The sequence below is a fragment of the Aulonocara stuartgranti genome (assembly GCF_965226115.1).
Source record: "Aulonocara stuartgranti genome assembly, chromosome: 3".
In the NCBI taxonomy this organism is placed as follows: domain Eukaryota; kingdom Metazoa; phylum Chordata; class Actinopteri; order Cichliformes; family Cichlidae; genus Aulonocara; species Aulonocara stuartgranti.
In genome coordinates, this window is record NC_138941.1 from 37,833,080 (window position 1) to 37,857,461 (window position 24,382).

Genomic DNA, 24,382 nt, shown 5'->3' on the forward strand with positions numbered 1-24,382 from the left:
AACTGAGGTATTTAAGCTCCAAATAAAAAATCCAGTCTTTGTCCTTTCATTCTTTTCAGCTACTTCCTTAAAGTGTGCAAAGAAAATCAGTATTACTAGAATAAAACAGTCCAAACTCTAACACCAGTGTAGGACATTTTGACTGGGACTGGCTAAATACTACATTACACATCAAAGACATAGTTAAATAGATATGCAGTGCACCTCATCTTCAGATGGAAATGAAGATTGTGTGCTGGCTGTCCGGGTCTTCTCCATCACAGATGCTTCACAGAGAAGCAGGGTAATAAAATATGCTATTTAGAGGACATAGCTGACGGTTATTAAATAATCATTTGTAGCGTTTACATTTCCGTTAAATTGTTTCGTAATAAAAATGCTCTTCTCTCCACAAACACACCACAGTGTGGAGGAACACGGATCTATATTTTCCAGCAGACCCAGCTTTGCCTAAGCTTGGATTCAAATGAAACAAACCCAACAGGCCCAGTGTGAGTCGTGCACACCGGCCTCGAGTGGCTGCAAGCTTCTACACCTTATTAAGCTCCTTGAATCTAACAGCGTCCCTTTCTCATCAACCCCAGGCCCGCCGAACAGTTCAAATACATTTATTTTCTTACTAATTTGCTGAAAGTGACTGGAGACTAATACACGGGTTAATGCTGAAGTTCAAACTGAACATTGTTGTTGGTACCAGAGATGCTGGTGTGAGTATTCCATAAACTGCCGATCTGCTGGGATTTTTCCACTAACCGTCTCTAGAGTTTAGAGAGAAAGATCTCTGTGCGAAAACGCCTTGTTGACATCAAAGATCATCAGGGAAAGATCAGACTGCTTTAAGCTGATAGGAAGGCAACAATAAGTCAAATAACCACTTGTTGCAGCTAAGATATGCAGAAAAACACCTGCGAATCCCTGAAGCAGATGAGCTGTGGCAGCAGAAAACCACACTGAGTGCCTCTCCTATCAGCTAAGAACAGGAAACTGAGGATAACGTTTGAAAAAAGATTCACCAAAACAAAATAGAAGATTGTAAAAATGTTGCCTGATCTCATGAGTCTCGATTTCTGCCGCAGCTTTCAGATGTTGGGTCAGAATTCGGTGTAAACAACGTGAAAGCAGTTCAGGCTTGCTGTGGTGTGATTGTGTATGACCACAGTGAACCATCTTCGGATGGCAACACAATCATCTCAAACTGGTGTCCTGAACACGACAACGAGTTCACTGTACTCGGACGGCGTCCACAGTCACCAGATCGTAGAAAACAGATAAGCAGTCCATACCATAGATCGTTTTAATGTTGCTGTTTAAACTGCAGCGTCTTCTTACACCCTCCCACTCATCCTTTTACTTTGAAGTTTAAAACTTTTCCTGTCGTCTCCCGGAAATCTTTACCGCTGAACTTTAGGCTTTCATCATCATTTTGTTGCACCTTGTAACATTTTTATACCACCTCTATAGCTCCGCTTTTGGGCAAATACTTGAATGGTGCTTAAAATAAATGTGAGATTTATTACAAAGGTTGGACAGGAGGGGTGGATGTGTGGGTGTCTGCTGTGTGATCTTGGCTACAGTGTGATCTTAATGTAGCCGGGCGGCCAGATGGCACACAAAAGCCGGAGAGTGAACAGAGAGTGAGGTGCGTGTGCACAAAGAGAAGTCCACACACACACATTGGCTTCCACTGAACAATAAATGTACCCATTGCAACTGTTTCAATAAGCAAACTTTCCAGAAGTTCCACACAGATGTAGGCAAACGTGTACACACGCAGTTGCATGGCTTCGTGGGAAATTAGAAGCATGTGCATGGTGATGGACTGCCTCTTGGCAGACACACAGATGGTCAAGCAAGCGTTTGATGAGAAGAGATGAACAGTCGCACGCTCCCTCATGCTCTGTTGTACAAAGATGGACACATGCTTGGATCAGACAGACGAGCGCGAACGCACAGCGAGAGCCAAAATGAGAGGAAAACTGAGACGTGGGTGGCACAAAAAGACGAAGTTACCGCCTGCATGCCTCACCTGTTTTGCCACCTCGGACAGCAGCAGCGTCTTTCCGGTGCAGGGTCCCCCGTACACCACTAGAGGGCTTGTCCTGCTCCCCTTAGATGGCATCAGATACTCCTGCACGTAATCCAGAGACTCGGTCTTGTACTCGTAGAGGGCCGCGTAGGACTTACACAGGGACAGGTGCTGCAGGATCTCGTCGTACAGCGGGTCAGACTCCGTGTCAAAGTTCTGCTGGACCGTGGCCTGGATGATGTCCACCATGTCCTCGTAGAACTGCTTGCACAGACCTTCTACATAGTGGCTTTCCACTTCTTGGGAGTAGCCTAACTTCATGTCGCAGTGGGTGACAGAAGAATAGACGCGGAGATTGGAGGCGGCCACGACCGTGGGGATGAACTCATCCCGCACCTTCAGGAGGCGTTCGTAGGCCTCCTGGTTGCGCATGACCCGATCGCTGCTGACCACGATGTCCATGTAGCGAGCCATCTCAGGGAGTTTGGCGAAGCGGTCAAAGTTGGAGATCTTGCGAATGTAGCAGACACATTTCCTGAGAAAGGCAGGCGTTTGTTTCCCAAGGGCAAAGTCTAATTCATCCTCCAAGGCTGAAAGAAGAAAAAAGACATTTTTTAATTGATCATATTCGAGTAGCACACAAAACCCACGAGCAACCTGCAAAGGTAAAAATTCATGACATGACACGAGCAGAACGGAACAGGTTTAAGGAGCTTTTAGCCTCCCATTATATTTCTCTTGAATCTTATTCACAAGAAGGTTTGTAAAAGTCTTACAATGCAGCTTTACTGAACTGTATCACAGGCTCGCCCACAAAGAGCCCACTGACTGAAACTCTGCTTTCAGCTGAGCTCACAGGGCAGTCTGCTAATGACGGAGGGGAAGAGACAAAGAGTGAAAGGAATGCTGGGAGTTCTGGGAGACGGCACAACTTCCTCCACAGACTCTTCAATTAATGTGCATAAAAACTAGAAGCGTCCTTGTTATCTAAAATGATAAAACTCTAAGCGACACTCCTTAATTAGCTCGTATTATTCCCGATTTCCACAATTTAAACGACTAAACTGTGCCTGGTTGATAAGACTGTCATTAAAGTGTCATTAGTAGTGTGTTGCTTGCACTGTGACAGCATCAGAAAAGAAAAGCAGATGGACCGCCTTTTATAGAGGTGACTTTTAATGCAGAGAGAGTCAGAAAATTAGATGCAACTTCAGCAAGTTGTAATGATTTTAATTTCTTATTTTATTCATTTTAAACATGCATCGGAAATATGGCTGCCCTGAGAGTTCATTTAGATTCATATTCTATTACTCTCATTGTATACTTGCAATGACACATTGTTCTGCAGTCACACTAGAAAAACACCATGGTTGGAGACTGCAGCTGCAACTTTGTGCACTTAACTCGCAATCCTTGCCTTTGAAATAACTGCTTCTGAGACGGGGACCAGGTCTGCACCAATTGCAGTCAGTTGCTGTCTTCGAAGCAACTTTGATGCATCAAAGTGGCAATAAATAAGAAACAATCAGAAGCCAGTCTCTAGTATTCAGTCGGTTTGTGATTGAACGCAGTCGCGTTATCAACTGTGTGAAATCTGCTTGTGATGAATGAAATGCAAAAATCTGTTGCCATCTACTTACAACCAGGGCAAGTGCCACCACATACATCTCCATTTAGACACACCCCTGCTGCTATGGGGCACAGACAACACAGAAAACAGACTCGCAACAATAATAATAATAATAAATAATAATAAAAAGTTGTGAAAGGCAACCATCAGCTTCTTTCTGATTAAAAAAAGAAGGGTTGTCTGACACTGCGACACGCTGCTTGGATAAATAACTCGGAAGAGAGGCGAATATGTGATCGATCAATCACTGTCGTCCGCTGAGGTGACTCTGATAGATCCTGATTGCATCTCATCTCTTGTTATCAATTTAGTTACAAGGTGACAGGCTCACTTATTAAATATACGGCCTTTGCCGTGTGATTTTCTGTTCCCCACAAAGGTTAATGTTATTTTTATTCCAGCCAGTTGCAACCTTGGCATATAAGTGTTCTTTAATTGGGTATTTTATGTTGTGCGCATAAAACAACTTTTTAATTTATTTATTAGGAATAAACTCACCGTGTGTTTTATTTACTGTAGCAATCGAGGCTGCGACCAACAAACTTTTTTCATTATTGAACAATTGTAAGGAGAAATTAGCTGGCTTTTATTGTAACATCATTGTAACAACCCCAAGCCGACTTTTTAAAACTTGAAAACATCCAGCGAGGTATCACAGAAGAAACAAATCAATTTTTTAAAATCTAAAATTCCAATAATTTTCAAAAACCAAATGAAAAGCCAGAAACATAAAAGTGAGCAGCAGTCCAGCAGACAAAGACGTGTTCCTATTTGAAAAGAAGGTATCGAGAAAAGTATGACATGAAAAGAAAAAGCAGACGTGAAATTTACCAGAGCAAAGGAATTTCTTGGCCTGAGCGCTCTTCATGGTCCCTTTCTCTTGCAGCTGCAGCACCGCCGTTCGGAAGATCCTCTTGATCTCCTCTGACACGTTCCTCCAGGCCTTGTCGTTCTTGGTCTTGACTACGCTGCTTGACTCCATCTAAGCAGAAGAGGGGGCAGAGAGAGGACAGTCTGACTGCACAGCATGGACTCTTACCATGTACGGAGCGAGTGCTGTCACTCGCTTCTGTGCAAGAAGACGTGTGCGGCGACACAGGAAACATTCAAGTGTTTCATATGAAACAAGCTCATCATAAAGCTGACTTTAGCTCCTCTCCCTTTAGGTTCATTTTATTCTGATTGGTTGCCACATGCAAACAGAAGGTTTGAAGAAAAGGGGGTGGGGCTTCTTTGCTCATAAAGATGAACATATTAGAGCTATTCCTCTAACTGAGAGTCACTCAAAAACTGTCTACAAAGAAGCATGGATGTTCTGAAGAGATTACTTGGACTTATTATATATGCCTCACTAGTACATGATTAGACCCTGTTTTGCCTTCAGAACTGCTTTAATTCTTCATGGCACAGATTCAACGAGGTCCTGGAAACATTCCTCAGAGATTTCTGTCCATACTGACATGACAGGATCACGCAGCTCCCATTCCACAACATCCCAAAGATGCTCTACTGGACTGAGATCTGATCACTGTGGAGATCATCTGAGTACAGTGAACTCATTGTCATGCTCAAACAACCAGTGTGAGACATTCTGAGCTTTGTGACATGGTGTTATCAGAAGATGGGTTCACTTTGGTCATAAAGGGTTGGACATGGTCAGAAGTCAAAGGAGCTTGCAAAGAAAAGCGTCTGGACTTCTTTAAGTTGCTTGAAGACGTTTCACCTCTCATCCGAGAAGCTTCTTCAGTTCTAAGGTCAAATGGTGGGGAGTCCCCGATTTAAACCTAGTGGGAGTAACCCCCCACAGAGGGACAAAAGGACCCCCTGATGATCCTCTAATCGCCTGGGCCAAGGTGTGAAACTGGGTGTGGGTCCCAATCAGCCAGGGTTTCGGGTGAGCTCATTGTGAAACCTGGCCCCACCTTATCATGCGAATTCCTGAGATCAGATGGCCCAGGATGTGAGTGGGCGTTAAGGCGTCTGGGGAGGGAACTCAAAGGTTTATATCTGGGACTCTCCACCATTTGACCTTAGAACTGAAGAAGCTTCTCGGATGAGAGGTGAAACGTCTTCAAGCAACTTAAAGAAGTCCAGACGCTTTTCTTTGCAAGCTCCTTTGACTACGATGACCTGGATGACTGAGAACCTTCACAGACAGACATGGTCAGAAACAATACCTGGCTGTAGGCTGTGCTGTTTAAACGTTGCTCAGACTTTCAGATTTTTCCATCGCCATGTTCAAAGTACCTAAAATGATCTTTCTTCCTCATTCTGATGCTCAGGTTGAAGTTTTTGACCCTACAAATATCTGTGTTAAAAAATGTGCGACGAAGTGTACCTAAAAAAAATGGCCGGTGTGTTTATGTATGACATCGAGTAAGGAAACGCAAAACGACTGGTTCTCTTTAATGCTTAAATCTTGAATTTTCTCTGTGATTATTTTTATCATCAAAGTCTTTCACAGCACTTTTTTTTTTACTTCAGCGAAGCTCAAGAGAACATCAAGATGGTGTACTTAAGAAAACTGAGGCGTACTACTTCTTGAAAGCTAAAGGCAGACCTTGGACGTTTTATTTAAAATAAATGTTGCTAACAGATTCTTTAAGTGGCTTTTCAGGCTGATTTGCAAGGATGTGAAACATTTAAAAAGACAAAGTTCACTCATCGACCTCAAAGAACAGCTGCTCTTCTTTTTCCTGCACGCTGAATTTAATTCATTCCACACAAAAATCAAGGACACGAACAGCGGGAGCCTCCTGTTAGTGTGACTGAGTGCGATTGAAGCTCTGGACTCACAGAGTTCTGGTAGTTCTTGAGCATTTGGGCTTTGGGTTTGAGGTAGTATGCGGGTGGCACCGAGTTTTCATCCCTGCAGTACCACTCTTCCAGGATGTGTGTGTCCAGCCCCGCCTCCACCGCTGCATCCAAGATCATCTCAAACTCCGCCGATTCCACCTCCCCCGGCACTCGGATGCTGCCGTACTTTTCTCCCACCAGACCCTGATGGAAAGAAAAAGGAGAAGGAGAGAAAGGAAGAGGGCGAGGTGAGAAGGAGAGGCGGGAAATGCGTCTCGTCGCGACAGTTTCGGGGGCTCTATTTTTTGGATCAGTGGCGCGGGGTGAATGGCGAAGTCAATGATGCGCACAGTGCAACTTATTTAAAGCAATTTCAGAGCCACGGGCGCACACGCGGTGCGGTGGGCACATCAAGCAGCCACTTTGTGACGGCAGGGATGTAACTGCTGCCGCAATCCCCACTCCCGTGCGCACCGTGCTGAGCGATGACAGCTTTATGGAGGATGGAAATTGCTTTACGCGACAGTTACAGTAAGGAAATGATGCGCCTCTTTTCCCCACACAGAAATATTTATTCGGTGAGGGTTCAGAAATAATGCTCACCAAAAGTTAATCACTATCACACAAATATCACAACATACAGCGCTGTGAAAGAGAAACCTTTAGTTTACAGAAGGAGACACAAGCTTTCCACCAGTTATTTATTTTATTAGTTACTGTTTGTTTAACCCTTCATACATGAGCCAGAAACACTCAAGACATTAAAAAAAGCAGGTAAAGAACCATGAAAATGTCCTAATACTGTTTCACCTGTTCTGCTGACTTCTATACACTTATGTTCCCTAACTCAGGTCCGTGAGTCGTTTGGTACCGGGCCGCGAGAGTTGAGGTTCAGGTGTGAAATGTATAGTTTTCAGGTTTTTTATCGTTTTTCAGCGTTATTTTGTTATCGTTTTTATCGTTTACTCGGTTTTCCTGGGTCTTCTCACGTGTGTTATGAATAAATTTTCTTTTTTTCGGTACCGGTACTGGTTTTATTTTGTTGTATTTATCTGAGACACCTTAAAGGCCGGTCCATGAAAATATTGTCGGGCATAAACCGGTCCGTGGCGCAAAAAGGTTGGAGACCGCTGCCCTAACAAGTCTGTCTCTTGTCCGGTCTTCCTCGCCTCACCCCCAACCAGTCGCAGCAGATGGGCCTGGTTGAGTCAGAGGTTTCTTCTGGTTAAAGGGGAGGTTTTCCTTCCCACTGTTGCCAAGCGTTTGCTCACAGGTGGCTGCCTGATTTTTGGGCTTTCTCTGTGTTATTGTAGGATCTTTAACTTATGTTTTGAGACCTCTGCTGTTGCAATTTGGCACTATTTTAATAAAACTTTTTTGAATTTATGAATGGATCCAAACGAGGTTAAAAAGGTAAATGGACTGCTTCTTATTTAGTGCCTTCTTACTATACATGAGCACCCAAAGCGATTAATACATCATGCCTTATTAACAAGCATTTTTTTTTGCACAAGGAGCGATTTGGGGTTCGGTTTCTTGCCTATGGGTACTTTAGTATACAGACTAGAGCAAATCGTCAACCTTCTGATGAGTAGATGAGTTGCTTTACCTCCTGAGCATCGGTCAAGGCAGTGACTTTGAGTTGGCTACTCAACAATCAGAAGCCTTGTGTGTGTGTGTGTTCAGATGCTTGTTAATGCGCATATGAGCTAATTACATGGCAGCAACTTGATGTTTTCAGCTGCTATATTGATGCTATATGCTAACCTGTCAGGTTGACTGATGATTACACCATGAGGTGGATAAGCAGTATACGCTTTTACCCACAGAGCTCAGAAACTTTTTTTCGTGACAACTCAATCAAATTTTTGTCTTTTTACTCAAACAAAAAGACTTTTTTTTACTTGTTATGCCAACCAAGCACTAGCAACATGTTACTAATGAAGTGGCCGGCAGGTATGCATTATTTTCTCTTCATGCTGTATGCAGAGGTGCAGACAGGCAACCAGTGGGATTGATCTGTATTGCAGTGGGTGGGCAGTACACAATGAATACCGTTGCAGTATTTTTAATATTTCCTAAACCTATGCTAACACGATGACATGAGAAAAATACACTTCAAATTATTTTGGTGCCTGGTAGCCAGTATTGTACGTGTCCACAGGCAGGTTTCTGCACGCAAGCATGAAAACGAAAGTGCTCCGACTCTCCTGCAGGCACAAACACAGACCTGTCTGCATCCTGCTTTCAAACTGAAACCAACCCGGTGGCTAACATGCAAACATTCTTATATATTATGGAAATATATACACCTGAATGTATGTCATTTGAAGAGGGAAATAAGGCATGAAGCTGCCATATTACACAGGACTATTTTTCAGGAGTTTGCAGAGGCATCTGATTTAGGCTTCAGCTTCATGCAAAAAAGCAGCTGCCAACTCGGCCCTTGTTGCTCGAAACTCAGTGTATAAGGCATGTTGAGGTAGATGTTTTTATTATAATACCTGTTCTGATTTTTCCTGAATCTTGCTTCTGACATGTGCTTTCAATACAGTAACAATTAAAATGACTTAAAAAGGGAACATTTTCAGAGGTTAGCGCTGTTGCCTTACAGCAGGGAATGGTCTGGGTTTAAATCCACCATCTGGCTGGACTGCGTTTGTGTGGTTTTACCACCTTAAGTATTCAGGTTTCCTTTCAGAATCCAAAGAGATGCAGTTAATGAGAACAAGTTATTCTAAATTCCCCGTATATCTGAATGGTTGTCTGTCTCTTTGTCTCTATCTTCTAGTCCTGTCACAGGCTGTACCCCATCTCCTGCTGTCTCCATGCAGCTGGAATAGGCTCCAGCCCACCTGTAACCATGAGGGTGATCAAAGTCAAGCATATATACATATATAGATATTAGGGGTGCAACGATACACACAATTCACGGTTCGGTTCGGTTCGATACTTTGGTGTCACGGTTCGATATTTTTTCGATACAAAAAAAATGTTCATGCCTTTTTAATTTGTCATTTATTAAAATTATAAATATATATTTTAACTCAAAAGTACAGTTTTTAAATTTAACCCTAACCCTTGTGCGCGTTTTTTATTTTGACAGCGAATGCGCACCTGCGGACCACTTATGTGCAGCCCTGGTTATTTAGCTCGTCATATTGCAGCCACAGAAATTCTTTTGTCCATGAAACCATAAAGCTGCACTTTCTTTTTGCCTTATAGTCTGATTTGTCATAACTTCTCCGTTTTGTGGTAAGCTTTTCTTTGGCTGTCACTTCTTCACCCTGACCTGTCTTATTTGGCTCAGCAGAACTGAAATGCTTTTACACGCTCACTCACATAAGCTCAGCGATTCTCTGCGCGATCAACCTCTCACATGTTTAAGCTTGCTGCGGGAGATTTCACTTGTCATGTTTGCATAGTAAGCTAACGATTAATAAGACGATGTCAGAGGAATTGGTGCACAAATTATCATCACTCACAGATCAGTGCTGTCATTGCAAAGTGAAAGCAAAAAAACAAGCGCAAATTCAAACGCGATTTCAATATGTCACATATTGACAGTGGCTCACCGATGCCAATGACATAATTACCCAGCTACATTTCTGAAAGAATGCAAAAGCATTGACATATATTTTTCCTACAATAGCCCGACGGGCAGGGCAGAGATAGATTTTGGTAGCCCGACTGGAAAGATCGCTAGCCCCAGGACGTCGGGCTAGCGATTTTGCAAGCCCTGTATCTGATTGAGGAATCACTCATCTTTGGAAAAGAGAGTTTATTACAGAGAAATGTCTCTTTCCAAAATAAAAGCTATACTATCCGCTTCTTCTGGGCTATATTCTCAGCAGCATAAGGAGAATCACGTGCTAACAGCTGTCTAAATGACTCGGCTAAAGTTAGTAGCATGCTTGTTGTTTTTGTCTTTGCACTAGGATGATGTCGGCGTAAATGTGCAGTCATATTTGTTGTGTTCCCACTAGTGCTTTCAGGTTAATCTCGTTGAAATGACCTTAACGCCACAACACGGCAAATCTCCGTTAACGAGCTACCGCCGATCGCCCCGTGCATGGGGCTAGACGGCCAACACGTTAACGAGCTAACTGCGCTAACACACTAGTTCACACCAATGTAATTAAGCATTGCATGGCACATCCAACATACTGTTTTACTTTAGTCCATGACTCGCTTACCTTCAGGGTCATACGTCACATGAAAACCAAAATAATTCCAAACGCCAGATCTGAATGAGGGTGGGGGAGGTCCATCTTGCAAGGAGAGCTTAACTTCTGTCTCGCTAGCTTGCCCTGCGCTCTTCCTTCTGACTATGCTGTCTGTGTTGAGCGCTCAGTGGATCTGCGCTCGACAGTGCAGCCTAGGCGGAGTAGTCGAACGCAGATTCACTGAGCGCTCAACACAGACAGCATCGTCAGAAGGAAAGTTGATAAAATAAATTACAAATGTTGTATTGTTCGATACATATGCGTACCGAACCGAAAGCACTGTATCGAACGGTTCAATATCGATACGAATATCGTTGCACCCCTAATAGATATATATATATTCAAATAAAGCAGAGTGCACCCTTAAACATAAGCGACAATCTCAAAAAACAGATTTGTTCTGCTGGTGCACAAAAACATTTGAATGACAAGTGGCTGTAAAATGCACAGACATGGTCCAAATTTTCTAATTCCCAGTAATAAGCAGTATTAGGGAAAATAAGCAGATTTGCTTTTCATATAGAGCAGACGGGGCTGTTTTGAAGGAAAGGAACTGAATGCACTAATTAAAGGGAAGTGGAAGTTAGGATTGTGAAATTGAATTTGTGTGCTATAAGTAAAGGTTATTATCATCACCATCATATGCCAAGCCAATACCCACAATCTCATCCACAATCTTCTAAGTCAGATGCAAGAACACTGCAAAGAGTGGACGAATAATTAGGCAGCATCGAATCAAATCACAGCCTCTTCATCCCGCTATTATCTCGAACTCCGCGTGGCATATCTGCCAAGAGTTCCAGTGAGCCGTCGAGCTTCCCGTCAGCTTTGGAGTGACAGCACATTCAATACCACTAGAAATCATCTGGGCCATTTTCTGGCGCCTTTCTCGCTGCTCTCTATCAGCCTCATCTGAGGACAATGAGAGCAAAAATAAATAAGATACTAGAAGACCTCCTTTGTAAAACCAGCTGATCTTTACTCCACGTGTCATGACACAAACCGTGCGAGCTACAAGCCAAATGACGGCGAGCTCCGATGAGCGGGAAAGCCACGGCGACAGTACGCCCCCCTCTTCAATGACGATTCAAAGCCGTTCCACGCTGGACTTCTTGTTCTCTTGGCAGTCGCAGTGGGAGAAGATGCAGAGAACGATCAGATGACGGCATGTGTCCGTAGGACGGCCTACCGTCGCCTGAGTGAGATTCATTTACATTCAACCAGTTTTGTGTCCATGTAGCGAGCGTTCGTTTGAACGTACAAGATGGTTGTGTCAGTTGCTTCGGAGGAGGTGTGCCGTGTTTGAGTGCAACAGCATATTAAAGATGGTGCTCTGGCAACAAAAAGCAAAGCTAAGGGCTTTTATGAAACAACAGGCTTAGCGCTACTGTGACTTTATTTCCAATAAAGCAAGAAGCCCATTAAAACAAGAATGCCAATGTGAGAGCAAAATAAGTGCCAGGCAAATTTAAAAGACAGACACAATACAAGCAAGAAATGTCAGGAGAAGGCTGGGATTCCCCCTGTGCGCGACTCCCCGCCTGCTCTTCCTGCCAAAATAAAGAGTTTCACAGAAAAGTAGGGCAGGCTGCTCGCTATCTTCAGTTGTGTCATGAGCTGGATCCAAGCCCAAAATGTTTCAAGTAACGAATGAACTGTTTGGCTCAGAGTGCTCCAAATAAGAGAGAATGAAGAAAACCATGTGGTTTCTTGTCTTTTTTAACATTTGCACTCCAAAAACAAAGACAAAAATATCGCATTTCCTTTTGTTACTTAAACCAACAAACAACCTGAAACCTCACTGAGATCAATGTGATAACACAGGTTTTGTGTTCTGTACAAGCAGCAACATCTGAGACTGAGCTACTGGGACAGCATGAAGATACATGTGCAGGAAGTAAGTGTGCAAACCTTCAGCCACCAAACTGGATCTGTGCTCTGGTGTTGGTGCCTTTTGGAAAGATTTTCACTGCCCTTTGACCTCTTCGTTAGGAACACTGGGTTGGACCCAAGTTTGCGCCTTCAGAGCTGTTTTGATTCTTTATGGTTCAACGAGGTGTTCCAAACGTCCCAGATTCCAGGTTCATGTTGACATGTGTTTCTTATCCTGATCGAAGCAGCGATCGGAAAGGATGGACATGGTTAGCAACGGTATTTAGGTGTTTAAATGATGCTCTGCTGATACTAAGGGGCCCAAAGGGTGCCAATAAATCCCCCCAACACACACACCATTACACCACAACACCTGTTGTTTACACCAAATTCTGATCCTAAAATTTGAATGTCGCAACACAAATCAAGACTCATCAGATCAAACAATGTCCTGTGAGCCCACCAAAGCTGAGGCCTTAGCGTCCTGTTTTTTAGCTGACAGCAGTCGCACTCGGAGCGGTCTTCTGCTTTAAGGTTCAATGTTTGTCCAGAGACGCGCTTCTGCATTTAGGTTACTCTTTCTTTCCTGTCAGTATGAAGCATTCTGGTCACTTTCAGACCTTTTTCTTTAAACCATAGAGATGGTCGTGAGGGACAATTTCAGCAGATCAGGAGTTTATGAAATACTCAGACTAACAACCATGCCACATTCTGATGCTCAGTTTGAACTGCAGCAGGTCGTCTTGACCATGTCTACATGTCGAAATGCACTGAGATGTTATGTGATTGGTTCATTAGGTATTTATTCCAATGAGCAGTTGAACAGGTGTACCTAATAAGGTGCCTAAAGTTTTTCCTTTTTCTCAGGAGAAAGTGTCCAGTGGGCTTGTACAGAACTAAAACAACACTCAAACCAACTGATGATCACGTTTTCCTTTTTAAAGAGATCTTGTTGGGGTCCCTTGAAGATTTTATAAATGTAACTCTATGTGTCTGACTGACATAAGCTGTGAGAATCTGTGAGAATTTGTTTTTCTCGTGCAGTGAGTCTATTTGCTTTAATAACTGGACAATCTAATTAAATCTGGAGGTTAAATTTGTATTTCAGCATTTGTATTTTCAAACATATTTTAAAAACTGGATAGCACTGCCTATTCTTGTATATCAGATTGAGTTTAAAGTAGCCTGGCTCTATTGTAGCAGCAAGTACAACAGAGTAGAATACAGTGGATGTGCTCTAATGAACTATAATAATAATAATAATAATAATAATAATAATTGATCTTAGAATGAATGGCCATTGGTCTTTGTAGTTAAGCTAGCTGATGGCTTTCTTCAGAGCCAAAAGAAACACAGATGTTCTTCCACTCCTCCAAACTCTATATTGAACTCACCTCTTGCTACAGCACCATACACGCTGCTCAGGCACATGGAGAAAGCCACAGAGTTCAGCAGTTATCCACATTGGGGACACTCAGGTGGGCAGTGACCATTTTGATCCAGCCATTTTTTTACGTTATGTAAAATCAACCTATTTCAGAATCAATGTTTAGGTGCAGCTTAGATCTTCCAGGAACCTGTGAACACTGAAATGCCCTGCAGGTCAACTCATCTGCCTACCTCAGATGACCTTCTGTGACTCACGGCACTGCAGTGATGTGTCGGAGAGGATGGAGGCACTGGGCTGAGCTATAGTAATACTGAGTGTGTGTGTGCGTGCATGTGTGTGTGAGAGAGAGAGGTAGAGAGAGGAGAGAACAGTCACTCTCCAAGTTGCTGACAAAGTCTCTGTCAGCTTGCATCCCAGTGATGTAGGGCGAATGGAGTAGCTGTGTGCATGCACGTGTGTGTGTGTGTGTGTGTGTGTGTGTGTGTGTGTGTGTGTGTGTGTGTGTAGAGATGGGGATTAAGATAAAACCATCTGATGCTTCCTATCAAAATTACAAAATCAGGTGTTCAGATGCCTACACAGACACAGACACTCACACCAATCCACCCGTCTGTCACTTCTGTCACCTACTTAGCTTACTGAAGTCAAACTGTAAATGAAGAAACAAATAAATTGCAAATATTGTCCGGGTGGCTTTAACACCCGTGTCTTAGCCGGAGAGCAGATACGCAATGGTGGATTACTGCCTGGAAGCTGACAACTTCCTTCTTGTGTGTGTGAGTGTGTCACTCCATATGCTAGTCTTTTGAGAGAAGTTACTTCTTAATACACTTTAGGTTGTGCAGAAAACACATGAAGCCAAAGTGGCAATAGCAAAGCACACAGTGGCCAAATGGCAGTGCCAACTCTGCCTCCCTCCCGCTTTCTCTACTCTGTTTTTTTTATCCTTGAAAGGGGGGGGGGGGGGGGGGGGGGTGATGGTAAGGGGCTATATACTCTGACTAAGTGCACTTTATCTGATGAGCCAGCTGAGAGAGGCAGCAAAGATTTTGTGCACAGCTACAGTATGAATTAGCAAATCAATCACTCACACGGTCAATTAATCAATGAAACACACAGTCAACTGTTCGGGTATTTGCTGCATAAGCTTTTGCACAGCAGAGGGAAATATGGCTCTGAACAGAAGCAGATGATGAGAGAAAAAAACGTTTTTTTCTGACACTGAGAGCTGTGTTACATCTCACTATGTGCAAACTGGAGCCTATCAGCATGTAGTATGTGCCAATCGTCATGGTAATTTTGCAAGAAATTAGTTTTTCACCATCATTTTGACTTCACTAGAACAGAATGGTTAAAAAACTGTTCAAATCTGAACTGATTTGTGTATTCTTTATCCATGTCATACTGTTTCTTGGTGCAGTCACGTTCTCCTCTGATTCATCTACTGTCCATTTACTTCTTCTGACTGGCTGTCCTAAATAGATAGAATAAACCAGCCTTTAGAGCTTATACATGACGCCAATGCAGAAGTGCAAAAACAGCATATTTTCTAGGATCTACTTGAGACTGGCTCCAAAAGGACTCCTGTGTTACAGCATGAAAAAGCATGTTTGGGGCCTAAAATTAGTTTTGGCTTCCTGGAGTGGGGTGAAAAATTTTTTTTATAGCCCATCGATCCATTACTGAGTGACTGATAGGTCTTCTAACACAGGCAGCTGAGACTCATCCACGACTTGGATTGGACTTCTTCAATGTGATTATGCTGTTTGTTATATTTGGAGCACAATTAACGTATTATCTAACGAATGTTATGATGTTGCATCCACCCAACATGTTTGTGCTTTATATGGGGGAGTGAAATTCTTGGATTTTTATTAGTTGCTTAGCACTAATCTGATATGTATCTCTGTGCATTGCACATATGCAGTTTATAAATCCAGTTTGATAACCCAGCTAAACAGCACCAGCTGATTAGGGCACTCAACTCTCTCATCCATGTACGGTAACTTGTGGCTTTAAAAAAAGCAATACTGCTAAAAGCGAAACTTTTAAATGCAGATTTCAAAGTACATGTATGATACGCTAGTATATAATATGAAATATGGTAAGTGAATCCAAATGGATAAGTGCCTTGAACCTGCCTTTTTTTAAATTCACTTAATTCACACCCCTGCAGTACCTTTGCAGCCCACCAGGGGCCCGGGCCCACACTTTGGGTTTCACTGGTCTGGGGAAACGGCCTGCTGACTCTGTGAACACTTCCTGCAGAGTTTATGATCCATTTTGTGAATTTGGGTCATTCTGAGTGTCAGAAAGGAGGGTTGTCCAGGATTTGCTCATTGGCTAATGATTTGATTAACAAGTCATTAGCGAATGAGTGGGTGGGTTCAAATTCAGATGCACCCCCTCACTTGTTACAATTTTGATATGCCAAGAAGAAAAAACTAATCTCATCTAATGAGGCTTCAAAAATATGACTTCATTAATGGCCTGGTGACAGCCTATCCGGTCGTTAAGTCTGACGTCACTAGCCGTGTCTGGGCCTAAACTCCGCTGCAGGTCCATATATCAAACGATCACTATGGCATTACTGAGAGTTGAAAAACTGTCTAAAGTCTTTCATCTTTAATAAAATGATCAGCGTTCTGCTCTACCAGGTGTAACAATTGAGTTTAACATCCAGTCATCCATGAAAACGGAATTTATGACATTTAACGGAGTTAGAAGTTAGCAGGAAGTTAGCTCGCTAGCTTCTATCTAAATACAATATAGCATGTCCTGACTGCGGGGTTTTGGAAACAAATTAAAACGTACAGCTCTGTTATCACTTCCAACATAAATGAAGACAGAAAACTAAACAGCAGTGACGTTTGTAGGGTTACTGAAGTTGGGCTAGCTGGTATATAATGATGTGCTACGTGACCGCTAGCGACACAGCTATGTTAGCATAATATAAACAAGCTAACTTTTTTTCCACTCGATAAAAGTTAACGTGAGTGTTCTCGGTGGTCAGGAACAAATGTAATTGCATGGCAGGATGCTGTAAAAGGACCAAACTTCAGCCAGGAGAACAACTGAGATAATCCATCCACAATACGAGGTTAGTCATTCATATACTGCTGCATGGGCTGGGCTGTAGTTACATCCTAAGGTTTTAAAAACTGAGCTTAAATAAATGATTAGCGGTAATAAAAGCCGAGGGAGGTCAACAGTGATCACTGACTGTTTTAGGAGCTTTTTGAGATTAAATAGAAGAAAATACATAACATTAAACATGTTAACAACACAAAAGCCATATTAAACGACTACTTTAGGCCCGGAAGTACGATTCGTCACGTCATTACTTAACGACCGGATAGTATGAGCAACAGGAGGGCGGAGCTTCTTTGCAACCTGTGTGTCTCTGTGTATTTAGGGTATTTACTTCCTTTGACATCAAACAGGCAACGAGTGAAGAAAACTGCCTCAAACTCAGCATCTAAAGCTGTCTGAAGGCTGAGCTTTGCACATGGGAGGTCTTCTTTAAATGAACACTGGAACAATATTTCAGTCCCACATGTTTTCCTGCTGCTTTAAGAAGCCCCTAAAATATATCCTAATTACTCCTGCATGAGTAATGCATTGTATAAAAAAAACTGCAGCACCCATTTGAAATTCATGAGCCTTTCTGTGGCATGATTTTTTTTTAAGATTTGCAGCTGAGTGGGAACAAATGCATTCAGGAGAGTAAGAAAATATATCCAGATGGACTAAAATAACAGTAGATGATCTGGATTTTGAGTTGAAGGTTAAGATAAAGAAATAAAAGGTCAAGAAATGTTCCCACCACTTGAAAAGCATTTGATTTTCTGAAGCTGTGAGGAGCAGCTTATCAGTGCAGTCAAGAGCTGGGTAGGTTTAATACCAGTATGCATCCTGACCCTCAGTACAAACACTCTGTGGCCAAAACTTGCTTAGAATAAGCGCGTCGGATGGATTTGCATAAACACTTCACACTGTCCAAGAAGCTACGCTTGAATCGGAGCAATCTTTCCACAAGCATGAAGACATAATTTCCAGTATCATTGAAGAAAAGAGGTCTGGGATATCGTATTAGCGCTTACATCATGTTAACTGAATGGAGGAGAAGCAGTGGGAAACAAACACGAGCTACAGTATCCTCAACTATCCTCTTACATCCAGTAAAGCTGGGGAAGCAGAGCCAGAACAGTTTGCTGATACGTTTCCTTGAGGCGATCGTCAAGTTTTAGTTTAGTTTTTTTGTAACGGGGGGAAATCTGAGACCACTGGAGAGCGAAGGACAAGAAAAGAAAAAGGAAAAGGAAAAGGAAAAAAAAAAAGTCATGGCTCATTGTCATGCTTAATCTCCGGGTCAGTGACACCATCACCATGCCAACCCCTACCATCGCCATGGAGACCAGCTTTATTGCATCGACAGGTTAGAGAAAAGCCCCTCGTAGCCAGGTGTGTGTGTGTCTGTTTCACAGCCCCGCACTGGCACCTGTCTTGTGTTGAGTTGTGCATTTTGAGTGACGCTCGCTGCATGTGGCTGTTACTCATAAAGAAAGACTGACACATCCAATAACAAAGCTGGTTATATAACAGTCGAGCCTGTCTTATGAAGTGAGGCGACTCCAAATCTAGATGGTCGCACATTCTCGCCGTGCCTCTGGTGTTTCTCTCGCTAACACTTGCAGCGCTGTGAAAAACGTATTTGTCACACTGACATGTTTCAGATCATCAAACACATTGTAAATACAAAATGCAGTTTTTAAAATCATGTCTTCATTTTTTAAAAGAAAAAGAGATCCAAGCGTACCTGGCCATGTGTGGAAGTAACTGCCCGCCCTTGTTAAATCATGAATTAACTGTGATTAGCTGCATTTTTTTGACACACACAGGCCTGATTACAGCAAACCTGCTGAATCACCTCAACAAAGCCTGTGTGATGACGTGAAGCAGGCTGAAAGATCCCAAAAAGCAACATCACGCCACGATCTGAAGAAGCAGCTGAGAAACAAAGTCACTGACATCTATCAGTCTGTGTTATAAACAGGTGATGCTTGTGTGTGACAGGTGATGCAGCTTTGCTGACGTTACTTAAAGCTGATGGTGGGAGGGGCTAAGATGATAGAAAGGCAGGAAATGAGGAGGCATGTCATCCTAATTAAAAACAGCCTGCATGTGTGTGCTGCAGCTGGGACACCTGCACCTCATCATCTCATCAGTGAAAGCTGTGATGCCAGACCGAAGCTCTCAGCCCACCTTCATTTTGCTTCTTAAATGGAAATCAAACTACTGTTATGAAAGAGAAGAATTCCTGCAGAAGGAAAGCTCACACTGCCGTAGTAGTTTTTCTTTGTTTTCTTTATTTGCTTTGCAAATTATTTTATATAAGCAACATCATTGTTAGTTTGCTGAATTTTGATGTGTTTTGTTTTGTGTGAGTGTTCTCCAGTTCTTTACTTTTCTTATAGTAGGACAAGATTTTTTTTTATTAACAGATTTTTTATTTTCCAATTTTATTTTGCTGATTTACTGTCACTGAGACTTCTATTCAATTCAAACAGTTGCCTCAAGGTACTTTATAATATAAAATAAAGACCCTACAATAATACAGAGAAAACCTCAACAATGAGACGACCTTCTTTGAGCCCCACAAGGGACATGGGAGAAAAAAAAAATGAACATGAACTTTTGCAAGATAGTTTTAAGATTACTCTTTCTTACTCTAAGTAGCTGCTGCCATTGTTGGAAACTGGAATTGGCTGGGCCACGCTATGAATTATGGGATAGGTTGGAGAACAAAGGATACACCCAACCCATCCATCAAATTCGGGGTTAATGACGGACGCATTTGGAGTGGCCTTCGAATTGGAACAGCCTTTGTCGCCTGGCTGTGACGTAATCGACCTTCAAATGCGACCTGCGAAGGAGCAGCCTATTTTGCGAGATCTCGCAAAAGTAGCTCAGGAACTCGCAAAACTTTAGCGAGATCTCACAGAAGTTCATCTTTATTTTTTTTCTCCAATGTCCTTTGCGGCGCTCCGTACTTTGGCGATAGTGGGATCCTTTTAACAGGAAGAAACCTCCAGCAGAGCCAGGCTCAGGGAGGTTGGTTGGGGTTGTTCTATTTGGTTAACAATTAACTTGTAACCCGCACGTCCAACCATTTCAGTATTACTGTAGGGTCTTCACCTTACAATGTAAAATACCTTGAGCCAATTATTCTTGTGTTTCACTACAGCACTAAAATTGAACTAAGCTGAAACTTGACTGCAGAACTCTGTAAGGTTGTGGCTTGATCTGCTGAAAACTTCACATATTGCCCAACCATGATCTATAACTTATATCATGCTCTTATTGGATGCTAGCAACAGAAACGTGTTAAACTTATGTAGCTCGAGAGAGGAACGGCTCGAGGCATCTGCACAGGAAACAATTCACTCATCCCTTTATTGCTGATGGTTCCCAGCTCTGATCGCCTTTACTGTGTTTACCAAGGTGTTACATGTCAATCAAAGGTCTCATCTGTAATCACTTCAACTTTGCCAAGAAGGTGAGAGGATTGTCTGATTATCGAATGCACACGAGCTTGCAGGTAACTTTAGAGAAGAGAGAAGTAAGAGAACAAACGTGGATCTTTACCTTATAGTATAAAGCACCTTGAGGCAACCGTTGCTGTGATTTGAATGTGAACATGTGGCCATCTCAGTAGCACAATATTGCAGTAGTTTAGTTAGTGCATGCAATGGTGTTGTGGTTACTGCATTCACTGGGCACAGATCAGTCAGCAATGGCTTTAAAGCTGCCAAACAAACCATGCAGCGCTACCCGCTGTGGCGACCCCTTGTGGCAAGAGAGAAAATGAATGTTTTTGTTTCAGTTATTAGAAGCGAGATATGTTAGACAAGGTGTTAAAGCTGTGAGTTAGAATCTGAGTACAGCACAGCATGGAAGCATATGTAGAGAGCCATGTACGTACCAAACAAAGTGTAAAAGGTTTCCTGTTGTTTCACAGATCCTCTGTAGCAGCAAGAAACACACCTACACTACACGTCAATCCTTTCCCTCTGTTCCCTCTGTAGTGTCTGCATGCAGGAAAAAAAAGTAGCTTTTCATAGTTTATTCTCTTTCCTTTCTTCTGGCCATCCCTCCTCTCTGGTCGATGCACTGGGCTCTGTGACAGTCATTGTGGGCTGCATACCCGGCAGACCTGTCTGTCTTTGAAGTCTCCTCTTACTGCCACGTGTTTGTGTATGTGTGTTAGCTGGGGTGACACTTGGACAGCCCCTGAGAAGGTCTGAAGATAACTGTGTCTGGAAACCACGAGAGACTGCAGCTGAGTTTGCAAGGATGTAAAATACAAAAACAAATAAGATAAATAAACGTAAAGGATGCAAAATGAGAAAACTGAATCCTCACACAGCCTCACATCCTTAAAACCTACGACCTACCTTGTTGTTGAAACAACAAGATCTTAAATTCTGTTGACATGCTCCCCATCCTCACATATATATCTAGGTCTACCGCCCTGTAAAAATAAACGGGACTCCAGAGACAGCTCAGACAACCCAGAACTGTCATAAATGAGGATCCAAGTCCCAGATCAAAGGGCCCGCCGCCGCCACTTTGAGCTCCCCAGTCCTGGAAACGGGGCCGCCATCCCGCCCGAACGGCCTGCGTGGCGACGACAGGGAGCCGCGCTGCAGGGAGCGCAGCAGCTGGCTTTGACAAGTCTGAATGGGACTTAATCCTGTGGAGGTGTTGCGGACTCCTCGGCATAAATACATTCACCACGGGGAGCGCAGGACTAGAATATTCTATTAAAGATTTAAGCAGCCAGATGGGGGAGGATGTGTGCATGCTTGTGTACGGGTGTGTGGAACAGTCTCGATCACCCAAAGTTAGAAAACACCCGAGGTGATTCTCAGTCTCCCTCAGGTCACTGTGCTCTGTTTGCAACGTCCTGTGAGGGTGTTTGTTTGTACGCTGGAAAGTAGGATAGAAGAAGAAAGGTGGATTGGAGACAGAACAAAGGGGTGTGTGTGTGTGTGTGTGTGTGTGTGTGTGTGTGTGTACCTGTGTCTACTTTCCCTGAGTGTGCAGTGTGGTGTTGCTCGGAGGTCAGTTGGGGTTAAATTGGTGAAATTGCAGCAGGGACAGAGAGCGGAGAGGCGACAGGAATGAATGAAATCAGTGCGGCGTGTTCAACACTACGACAAACACCGGGCAGCGGCACAAAGAGGAGGTTGTGCCACTTCCTTTTAAATCGCATGTGATCATTTTAGGCCAGTTTAGCCTGCTTGGGCTGACGCTATATCACAGAAACATTGGGAAATGCTGCGACAGAGTGCCGGGAGAAAAGATGTCGCAAGAAGTGCACTTCCATAGAAATCTTTGAGCTTGCAAACTGTTGCATATCCACTCAAAACGCTTACAATGGTTATAGCACTCATGCTTCAAGGCTGATGTGCACTTAGTGGACTTTTGAGGAACTGCAACCCTTAACTGCAAAGGCTTCATTTTACAGCTCCAAACAAAAGCTTGACTCTGGTTTCTCACTTACTTACTCAGCTGGGCTGAGGTCGGTTTACGTTCAAGAAAACTGATGAGTTAGGAGTCTCGATGCCATATTAAGAACTATTAAATATACTGTATCCGTCCAGCGAATGAAATTTCCCCATGCGGCATTAGGTGTCTTGTTTTAATCAGCTGGAGGAAGTGCTCGAAATAAGTAGCCTCACTCCACTGGATACGAGGTACGATGAATCTGAGATGTAGTGAAATGTGTTTGTGACAGACGGCGATGACAACAGCTGAATTAGAATAGCAGTAGGCAGCAGTGCGTGGACGATAGGAGAAGAAGGAAATACAAAAGTCATTCCGAGGATGGGGATTATTCCCTCTAGAGACCAGCGCTCCTGCTACACGCATAATGCATTATGTCTCCCTGTGATCTCTCACCTCAATTTCAACCTCTAGAAATGGATCTGTTCCATTTGAATAATTCACCATCAATTTCTCTTCCTGTCATTTTCCTCGGTGCAGTCCTGTCTCCATCCTTTCCTCCTTGGGCCTGGTTTTTTTTTTCCTTTTTATGTGCCCTAAAATTATCTAAAAAAAGATCACTGAACTGTCAAGCGTAAAGATGTATCACACCATTCTCTCTCCTTCCAGAGGTCTTCACATCTTTAAGCGCATCTTTAAGTTTGCATTGAGCTTCCAGCGCTAATACAATCGCCATTTGTAGGAAATACTGTCATATCATTCATGCTGACAGGCGACAGAGCATTTTTGTTACTTTGGTGAGGTAGTTTTATTTTTGTTACTGTTCGAATGCTATTCTCTGAAAGGAGGATGGCCCCTTTAACAACTGTACACGCTGAAAAACAGAAAAAAGGCGGCCCATGTATTGTCGTATTGTCCGCTGTCAAACAGAATAAACACACATTGATTGCACACACACTCCACACAAAAGCTGCACAAAAGGATTTCGAAGGTTCGTCAAAGTCTTTGTTTCAGCACAAAGACAGGTCTAAAAGTAAAATGCGATTTCACTCAAAGGAACGTGAGCCCAAAAACAGCCCAGTTTTAATCCCACATCAGAGGCAAGTAACGAAACGAATAACAGTCGCAGAAGGAAACGCTTTCTTCACAGAATTTTTTGTACTTATCGTGTAAACACAAAGTCAACAGATCATTAAAAAGGATAACCTACGCAGTGCACGATACTCACGACAAAGCACGGTCCAGCCGAGGTCTTCAGACATTCCTCCAGGAGTTTCATTCTGAGTCGCTGCAGCTCTGGACTGTCCCACTCCTCTGGATCGACCCCCCAGTACAGGTCCACCACCTGAACACGCAAACAAGCAATTCTCAGTTTTAATAAGAACAAAGACAAATTAGAGACATGCAGAATCATTATTGTTCTGGAAATTGTGCCTTGCAGCAGCTTAATACTTTATAATTCATTACCAGTTTAGGCAAAATATATTATTATTCCCATCTGCACTCATTTAAATTCGGTGCTACTTTTGGAGCTACAGTTACTGTAGCATGGCTCATGACTCAATAGCTTGTAGAACCACCTTCAGCAGCAATGATTTTATCAGTGTGTCACATGGTTGTGGAGGATTTTTAGCCCACTTTACAGCGCTGCTGCCTCAGTTCATTGAAGTTGCATTTCAGTCACGCTGAGGTCTGGACTTTGACAGCAGTTTGATTCTTTTCTTTTTCAGCCATTCTGTTGCAGATTTGCTGTTGTGCTTGGGCTCGTTGTCCTGTTGCATGACCCAGTTTCAGCTCTAGCTGTGGGACAGATGACCTCACATTTGACTCTAGAAAACACTGGTGTACAGAGGAGTATATGGTCAATTCAATGACTGCATAGTACCGAGTTCCTGTGGCTGCAGAACAAGCCCACTCCTCCACCACTGTGC

The 24,382-nt window shown here is 43.0% G+C and overlaps 1 protein-coding gene across 1 annotated transcript in view; it reads right to left on the reverse strand.

The window, feature by feature from the left end:
* The window catches only part of nwd2 (NACHT and WD repeat domain containing 2), a 58,497-nt gene that overhangs the window by 10,261 nt on the left and 23,854 nt on the right, over window positions 1-24,382 (reverse strand). Inside the window, 4 exon segments of the mRNA XM_082525953.1 lie at window positions 2,027-2,616; window positions 4,488-4,638; window positions 6,453-6,656; window positions 23,680-23,796. Of these exon segments, the coding sequence (XP_082382079.1) occupies window positions 2,027-2,616; window positions 4,488-4,638; window positions 6,453-6,656; window positions 23,680-23,796 (1,062 nt within the window).